The following is a 10,077-nucleotide window of genomic DNA, read 5'->3' as shown; positions in this document are numbered from 1 at the left end:
AGCACAGCATGATACCACAGCATTCTTTTTTTATTTTTTAAAGCATTTGTCACGACCTCCCCGTCTAGGGTTAGGAATGCCAATGACAAACAACGCATCAATTATGTTAATACATATGTCCCTTCTCCTGTCCCAGCTCACAAACAAATACTATGAAACGAAAGTGTCAAAAGTAAGCTTTTTATTAACACATGAATGAATAACAGGGAGCATGAATCTTCAGGAGGGGTTCAAGCCAAAATAACAAACAGAAATGGGTCTAACTAAAAGGGAATGAAATAATTTACCTAACAAAAGAAAACCCCAAAGAAAGTACAAAAGTCTTCCCTTACTCCCTAACTGACAATAAACAGGAGAAAACTACTCAAGAGAAAAGAAAATGGCAACCTCCTCCCTACGGCTTCCAAAGGAAACTAATTAAACATCAACCTAATGATATCAATCAGTAACAGCTTAAATAACAAGACAATATAAATAAAAGATAATGAAAAAGAGAAACTCATGATACCAAAGTAACAAGACAGATGTCCTCATAATTCAACGGTGAAAACCCCACACAGGGAAACCTCACTGAACGAACCACAACCACACTCCAACATTTATAACTCCAACAATAAGCCAAATGTCTGGGTCAGGAGATGAGGGGCAGAACGATGAGGGGCAGAACGACAACGGAGCTCCACGACGCGCCCCAAGAAGCTCTCTCGCATTGCCGTCTTTCTCAGCATATCAACACTCCCGCTCATCAACGTGATCTGCCGCAGCTGAACCCAATCAAGCCTGCACAGAAGGAGAGGGAGAGAGAGAGAGAGAGAGACAACGAACTGCACAATAACAAGTTACATGACAAAAATCAAAGAAATAATCAAATAAATAAAACATTACGTCCAGGGACGTAACACATTTGTCAGGCTTTCATTTAACATAACACTGTCCTTTGAACTGTGACATTGTTTAAACTTAAGGAAAAATCATACAACTACTCAAAAAGCCTTCTTGGTTTTGAGACTACTCGTCCACTTGCAGTTTTCACAGGTAGACTTGACAGCTCGGTAGGACTGACATCTCTTTTCAATGTTTGAGTGTCCATTACATGGTATTCCTCTGTGTTGTCACACCTATTTTGTTGAGTCACATTTGGATTGCCTGCGTCCTTCCTTGGTCACTTTGTTCTTTTGATTTCATTAATTTCATTAAAAAATTTCTGTTCCTTCTGTACACCTTCCCCTCAGGTCTTGGCTACTCAGAAAGTCCAGTAACTTCAGTTGGATTCCATATGCCATCTTGCCATATTCTTATATTGTCGCCAACCTGAAGTTTCTGAAGAGGTCTGGATATTTGGTCGAAATATTCCTTTCTGCTTCTTTTGTCTGCTTTCTAACAACTGCTGTACTGGGTTATTTACCATGCGAGGCTTCAACAACTCTGATGTAATCGCAAGTCTTGTTCTCAGTCTTCGACCCATCAACAGTTGGGCTGGAGATGCTCCAATATCCTCCATGGGTGTGCTTCTCAGGTTCAGCAGAGACAGGTAAGGATCTTTCCCATCAGCCCTAGCCTTCTTAAGCATATGTTTAACAGTCTATACTCCTCTTTTTGCTTTTCCATTTGACTGTGCGTGATGGGGACTTGAGGTTTTGTGCATGAATTCCCACTCTTTCGTAAAAGCTTGAAATTCACGTGAGCTAAACTGTGGCCCATTGTCTGAAATTACTGTTTCAGGAATTCCATGCCTGGCGAATTGTGACTTCAGATGGGTAATGACGGTTGCACTTCTTGTATCTGATCTCAGCCACTCTACTTCAAGGAATTTGGAGTGATAAGTGTAGATACTCCTGTTGGTCGAAGGTAAAGTCAACACCTATTTTCTGCCAGGGTCTTTCAGGAACACTGTGTGGATGTAATCAAATCAAATCAAATCAAAATTTATTTATAAAGCACATTTAAAATCAACCTTGGTTGGCCAAAGTGCTGTACTGTAAAGTAAGAAGAAAAAAATGCCTCTTTGGTTTGGCGTTTCTGGTGTGTGCTGCACACATCACAGTTGTTTACCATCTCCGTTATGCTTTGTGACATTCCAGGCCAAAAGAGCACATCTCTCGCTCCGTCTGCAGCTTTCTATGCCTAGGTTACTTTCATGAATTCACTTTAGGATTTCTGCTCTCATTGATGCTGGAACTATGAGCCATTCTCCTTTGAACAAAACTCCATCCACAACTGAGATTTCCTCTCTGAAGTTCCATTATCCTTGTATTTATTTTGCTGCTTGGCTCTTCATTTCAGGCCATTCATTTAGCACTGTCTCTGTGAGTTTTGTCAGAATCCTTCTTAGTTTCCTTTTTGAATTCATCTAGTTTCTCAATTGACACAGGTAAGTTTAACATTACCATATGCACCTGAGCTTCCGTTTCTTTATCAGGAGAACCGGTCTCTGGTAAGTGCGCTCTGGATAATACATCAGTTATATACATCTTCTTACCTGGTTTGTACTGTACGTTCACTTGATATTTTTGTAATCTCATTAACAGTCTCTGTATTCTAGCTGGAGCACTGCTCAACGGCTTTTTCATTACTGCTTCAAGCGGTTTGTGGTCGGATTGCATGTCTACCTCTCTTCCATAAAAATACTGATGAAAACGCTCAAACACAATCGCCAACATCTCCTTCTCTATTTGCGTGTAATGCTGTTCTGTTTCAGTCAATGCACGTGATGCATAAGCCACTGGCTTGTCTTCTTGTAGTAGAACGGCACCCAGTCCACTTTTAGATGCATCGACAGAAAGTGTTACTGATAGCCTGACATCATAGTTTCTGAGCAAGGGGGCCTCAGTGAGCAGTGTTTTCAATTTGTTAAATGCGCACTAATGTTCCTCCTTGCACTGCCAGGCAATATCATCTCTGGTAAGTACACGCAATGGCTCAGTATGTTGTGACCATGTTTGGAATGAACTTTGCGAGGTAAGTGACCATGCCTAGAAATTTCTCCACATCCTTTTTGCATTCTGGAGCGGCCATTTTTCTGACAGCCTCTATTTTGGTCTGATCTGGTTTCAAACCATCCTTCTGCGAAGATGTGACCGAGATATTTGATTTCCTCTAAGCCTATCTTGCATTTCTCTTTATTAAGCTTAAAGTTCTTGACCCTTGCTCTCTCTAACACTTGCCTCAGTCTGTAATCATGCTGCGCTTTTGTTTCTCCCCAGATCAAAAGCTCATCAATGTATGTCTCAACAGCTTCAATTCCCCCCAAAAGTTGCTTCACCGTTCTGTGAAAAACTTCTGGAGCGGAGTTGACCCCAAATGGGAGTCGGAGGAATCTGAAGCAGCCAAAAGGAGTGTTGAATGTACAAAGGCAAGAACTGGCTTCATCTAATTTGAGTTGCCAAAAACCTGAACTTGCATCCAACACTATAAAGTATTTGGCTTTTGAGAGTCTGCTAGTTATTTCCTCTACCGTTGGTAGCTGGTAGTGTTCTCTCATTACTGCTGTGTTGAGATATCAGGGGTCTAAACATATTCCTAATTTCCTATTAGACTTTTCCACAATCACAATGGGGTTGACCCACTAAGTGGGCTCTTCAATTCTCGCAATACTTTAATTTTTTCCATTCTTTTCAGTTCTGTTTTCAGGTTTTCTCTCAGGGTCACTGGAATTTTCCTAGGTGGATGAACTCTCGGAACCACATTTTCATCTATTCGGATTGTGTGCTCGCCTTCCAGGCAACCTATGCCCTCAAACACATCAGCATACTCCGTGAAGATATCCATTTTGTCACTTTTGCTCAATTCCATCACTCTCTGTATGAGCCCCATTTGTTCACATGCATTAATTCCTAATATTGGTTTAACATCTGATTTCACATCAATTAATTCCAGTACATGTGTTTTCTTTTTGTATTTCACTGTCCAGTTACACTTTCCTTCCACAGGTATTTTGTCTCCGGTGTAAATTGACAGTTTCACATTTGTGGGTTTTAGTATATTCTTTTTTACATGTGTGTGCTCCAATTTCAAGTCAATTGTCCATTCATCTGTCCCTGTCTGCATTTGCACTGCACCAACGAACAGACTAGGGCCCTATTTTAAGTGTCAAAGCGCAAAGCGCAAGTAACTTTGTGGGCGGATCCTGGATAAACGACTCTTGCGCCTGGCGCAAATCTAAAATGGGTTGGTCTGAAGTAGCTTCATTATTCATAGGTGTGGTTTGGGCGTAACAGGAAATAAACCAATTAGAGCGTCCTCTCACATTCCCTTTAAGAGCAGACGCGCTTGTTCCACGGCGGATCGCTATTATAACGGCGGATTTTCCAGCGCACGCCAGGAGCAGTTCACAGCCGAGGAGACCGATGCTCTCGTCAGGGCCGTAAAACACAGAGAAGTGACATTGGGGATGATGGGAGAAACCCACCCAAATTAGCTTCGGTTAAACAGGCGTATAATTTGGGTAAATGTGTAGCCTAATCTAGATTTAAAAAAAAAAAAATCTAGATAGATCTTTTTCACATCTTCACGGACACAACCTTCCTCGTGTGTTAGCCTAATATTTTTCCTTGTAATAATGTATGATTTGCAAAAATGAAAACTGCTGCGTCTGTTTATAATTATTAGAGAATCAAAGTGGATGCGCATTAACACGCTACATTATGGCCAAGCACGCGCCCTTAAAATACCATATCACCAACGCGCAACGCGCCACTGTCTTTAGACTGTTTTTATCCTGGTCTGTGGCGCAATTGCTTTCTAAAACTGGAAAATAGCACCAGGGGAGTTTTGCGCCGGAACACGCCTCCTCTTTGCGCTGAACCGCCCCCGCGAGCGCAAGTTCATTCCCTAATTTACCGACGTGCGTCTGTGGAGGGAAAAGTCCGCTGTGCGCGTGTGCAAAATAGGAATGATACATGCGTCGGTGTACAAAGTCAATTGCGCTGGGTGCAAGATCGGGCCCTAGGTCTCTGATCTGTGACGTCATCTGATATGTGACGTCATCATCATCAACCACATGTCACACTTATCGTCACTTATTGTCAAACTTATTGTCGCTTTATTTTCTTTAGTACTTTACTTCTGACACCATGTTTTGATGTGTTGTAAGAAGACATGAGACCCGTTCTAGGTTTTAGCCATGTTGGTTTTATCTAAAACTTAGCCCCGGCCCGTAACCCCAACATTACATTTATGCTTCAGGGTGGCAATAGGTGACTCATTTATTACATATCATGACACCCTTAAAAGGGAACAAGATGCTGCGTTGCCCTGCCATACTTCCTGTATGCCTGTGATCGACTTGTTCGGCCAATCAGGCCATGGGTTAGGTATCTTGTATTGAATACGCGTAAACTAATTCACACAGAGCCGTTCCCGTAGCATCGTAACTTCTGATGGATTGTCTCGTTCCCATTTCAGGGAACTATAGTTACAGTCATAACCTGAGACGTTTTCCACATTGAGAATGATAAGAAGTGTTAATTGAACACCACATCAGCATATTAATGATTTCTAAAGGATGGCTGTTAAAAATTCAGCTTTGCCATTACAAAAAATATATATAAAACAGAAAACTGTTACTTTAAAATGTAATGATATTTCACATTATTACTGTTTACAATATTTTTGATTAAATAAATGCAGCCTTGGTAAAGATAAGAGACTATTAAAAAACATTAAATAATCTTACTGACCCCAAACCTTTGAACGGTAGTGTACTGTATATCATATGACATTCCAGGAATTAACTTTTCCCATAAAGAATATGAATGTAATAGTTCCGCAGGTATGCTAACTTTCAAGCTTTAATTCTAATTGAAATGCTATAGACTATAAGAGTTTCTTCATCACCAAGACTGCACTTTCTGGTGATTTGCCTGGGAAGCAGGAATCTGGCCTTGCAGTTTTGACTTGATTGCAGTGCCACAGATCTTGCTGACTCCGGAGGAGCTTTGATTCAAGTAATCAAGAGTGCTCATGCGTGTCATGGCAGTATAGTTTGGAGGAAGGTCAGATAGAGGATCCTTCTCACGTAGGCAGTCAAACTGACAGGTGCATTTACAATATGCCACTCAAAAGGCCAAACCTAGGGTGAAGTATCAATCACTGCTCATGTCTATTGTGCCACAGCATTTTCTTTCAAGTTCAGCAGCTAAGCACATAAGAATCCTTTTTCTTTAAAACATTCGACTTGCCATTCTCCAAATTTTGTGGTAGCAGTGCTGCCAAATCAGCTAAATTTACTATTATTTACATTTTTCTAAAGCCTGCATACATTAATTTAGTGAACTGAATATATTGAATGTATATAATAATGTAACTTTCCTTTTTCAACACAAGATGGCATCATGTAGACATAGTAAATGTCCCCCTGGCCATTATTATTTACATCTTCCACACTAAAAATAAAATGACTAGATCAAGATAAATTAGGCCTGAAATTAAATGGGAATATATACAGTACACACACACACACACACACACACACACACACACACACACACACACACACACACACACACACACACACACACACACACACACACACACACACACACACACACACACACACACACACACACACAGTAACCTTATAATATATATCCTTAGTGCCTATCCCAAAAGCTGCACAACTGCATCAATTGCACATTGTAGCAAATGTTGTTGTTTCAACCATTTTGTTTCTTTAAAAGAAGTAAGATAAGACTGCTCAAAGAGCTTTATAGATAACAGGGAATACCTTAACCACCACCATATTATACAGTCAATTTACTGTAATATATATATTATTTTAGCCATTAGTTGCAATAGCTGCAACGCAAAATAACTAGCTAAAACCATTTTTTTGGGTGAAAATACTTACTTGCCTTTGCACAGTACTTATATATAGGCTATATATATATATATATATATATATATATATATATATATATATATATATATATATATATATATATATAAAAATATATATATATATATATATAGTATATATGTGTGTGTGTGTTTATAAAAGTTTCCTTTATATTATTTACATATATCTTTAAAACATTTTCAGCTTATAATAATGATAATAGTAGTCATGAATCCAATAAAACAAAACTATCATTTGGTAATCTTAATGAAGCACCATGAGAGTTGTTGCCAAGGATATAAAATGCACAACATCATTATGCATTAAATGGAAATTGTAAAAAAAAAAAAACCTTGAAAATGACCGCATTTAAAGCCCCTTCTGTGTTTAATGTTTGTCACATAGGAAGATGCCAGAGTGACGACACTGACCCATGCTGAATATCAACTGTTAGAGACTATAGTCCTCGAAAGTGTATAGAACTTTCTACATTTCACTTAATATTTTATAGTAAGGTTGGTTTAATTTCTCTTCACATCCAGAAATTGTATTTATTTAATATATCATTTCTTTTTTAATGCAGTAACAAATCTAAACGTTGAAGGCACGATGTTATTTATTAATAGCAATATATAAAATAATAATATTTAATATATACTATGATTTATTCATAGTAAACAGTGTATTGTAAAAGGATTCTCTCTCAATTTTAATGTGGGTGCAAATACTTTAAAGACTACATCATTTTCAAGATATAGCATAAAACTTTATGTACTTTAGATAACCCCAACATACAGCATAAGTTGCATATTGGAAGACTTTTTTGTTTTGTTTTGTTTTACTGTTATTATCTACATACAGTATTTTCTTGACCAGGTCAGGATCTGCATGCGTGCATATCACCACAATGAACACCAGCAGGCCGGTGGAATATTTCATCCTCGATGGACTGAAGGACAGATACGTGCTGCCCATTTTCTTCACTGTCTATGTTACCGTTCTGAGTGGAAACAGCATGATCATTTACCTTGTTAGAACCGACCCCAAGCTCAACACTCCTATGTATTTTTTCCTTCATAATTTGTCCTTTTCTGATATTGTGTTCACGTCAGTGACCATTCCCAAAATGCTGTCGGTGTTCCTGACTGAGGTCAAGACCATTTCCAAAACAGGATGCTTTGTACAGATGTACTTTTTTCTCTCATTTGGAGTGACAGGGCGCGCTTTGCTGACTGTGATGGCGTTTGACCGGTACGTAGCAATCTGTAACCCCCTGCGGTACTCAACTATCATGACCAGGCGGCTCTGTTTTCTATTGATATTTGCTGCCTGGGGTTTTGGGTCCGTTATGGTGCTGCCCCCAGCTATTTGGGCGACTCTGCTGCCTTACTGCGGGCCTAATACTGTTAGGCACATGTTCTGCGATCACTCCTCAGTAGTGAGCCTTGCCTGTGTAGACACCACCAGGAATGGCATTTTGTCCTTAACAAACGCACTCATTGCACTTCTCAGTACATTTCTTTTCATCTTAATTTCGTATGTCTGTATTGGCAAAGCTATGAGAAAAATGAGCAAGGCACAGCAGCTCAAAGTTGCGGGCACTTGTGTGTCCCACCTGACAGTGGTGTGCATCTCGTACATTTCAGCCGCATTTGTGTATATCTCATATCGAGTAGCTAAATTTGACCCAGATGTTCGTATAGTCATCGCTGTGCTGTACTCTGTGCTCACACCCCTGCTGAACCCCATCATTTACAGCTTAAGGAATAAAGAACTGCAAAACGCAATAAAGAGAGCGTTTTGTAGATGCACTATTGCTTCTAAAACCTCCAGAAAAACAGTTCCTTCTGTTGCTTAGAATCTGCATTCATTCTGCTTTTTGCATTCATTCTTCTGTATGAATATGTGTATGAATACGTGTGGAACAATAGATTCAAGTTACAATGTATAAGACCGAAGCAAATTGTATTTATTTGTTGATAAATATTTAAACCTGGTTATTGTGCATTTAACCTCATTCTTGTTTCATTTATGTATATCAACGTTTCTTAGTTTGTTTTGCGTTAAATCCAGAGGTGGACAGTAACAAAGTACATTTATTGAGTACTTAAGTACACCTTTTGAGTATCTGTACTTTACTTGTGTATAATTTTTTCTGGAAAATTTTTACTTTAACTTCACTACATTTGAAAGACAAATATCGTACTTTTTACTCCACTACAATTCTGTAAAGGTCCTTGAGTAGAAAGTAGTAACGTCAGTCAGGGGATGATTTTGGTGGCAGGGGTAGCATTTTGGTTGGAAATGAAAGTAGGGTTGACATCAGAACCTGACGTCAGTTTGACGTCAGAACCCGACATAACAGTAAGGCTAACATATTCATACTAAAAGCCAAAAAACTTCAAATAGGGCACTATTAGAGGGAACAGGCATTTGGGTGTCCGAAACCATTGTGGACGTTATTGAGTGCATTTATTCAATCTCACATTCAATCCCACTACTGGAACTGTGTTCTAGAAATAAATTTGATATTGATATGAGGGTAGCTATATGCAGGCATAGATTCAGAGGCATACAACAATAATAAAACAATGCATTTACATTGACTTTTTACTTAAGTACTTTTACAAACAAGTAGGCCTACTTCTGTACTTTTACTTAAAGGTTGTGTATGTAAGAATTGTCTAAAGAACTTTTTTCAAATTGGCTTAAACTGTCTTTATATTCCAATGTAAGTACTTTGAAAAAGAGAGTATAAAAATTGAGTGACTATAGTGTATTTAATCTTCAAAAAACACAGCTCATTAATTCCATTCGGGACGAAACAAGTGATTGGCTTGCGCGACTGTCACTCTCCGTCGCCATGAGTACCGCCGCTATTATTGGCTCTGCCCACGTGCGCGCAGTCGCGCACACCGTTTTTAGGCGGGAGTGAATGGAATTAATGAGCTGTGTTTATTGAAGATTAAATACACTAGAGTCACTCAGTTTTTTATACTCTCTATTTCAGAGTACTTGCATTTTAATTATGTATTGGTATATAAAGACAGTTTAAACAAATTTGAATAAAAGTTTTTTTAGACAATTCTGACCTACCCTACCTTTAAGTAAAAATTGGTCTTTACAACTTTTACTTGTAACGGAGTAATATTTGACCAGTAGTATCTGTACTTTCACTCAAGTAAGGAAGTTGTGTACTTTGTCCACCTCTGGTTAAATCTGTGTAATCCACATGGATGAAA

The 10,077-nt window shown here is 38.8% G+C and overlaps 1 protein-coding gene across 1 annotated transcript; it reads left to right on the top strand.

The window, feature by feature from the left end:
• Positions 1–1,406: 1,406 nt before the first annotated feature.
• or6at1 (odorant receptor, family 6, subfamily AT, member 1) lies at positions 1,407–8,693 on the top strand (the record flags this gene model as incomplete). Its single annotated transcript, XM_079587095.1, has 2 exons — positions 1,407–1,531; positions 7,712–8,693. 2 exons carry the CDS (start codon positions 1,407–1,409, stop codon positions 8,691–8,693), a joined length of 1,107 nt encoding a protein of 368 aa, XP_079443221.1.
• Between the last annotated feature and the right edge of the window lie 1,384 nt (positions 8,694–10,077).

Source organism: Phoxinus phoxinus (genome assembly GCF_949152265.1).
Source record: "Phoxinus phoxinus genome assembly, chromosome: 17".
Taxonomy (NCBI): Eukaryota; Metazoa; Chordata; class Actinopteri; order Cypriniformes; family Leuciscidae; genus Phoxinus; species Phoxinus phoxinus.
This window is presented reverse-complemented; position numbering and strand designations above follow the sequence as displayed.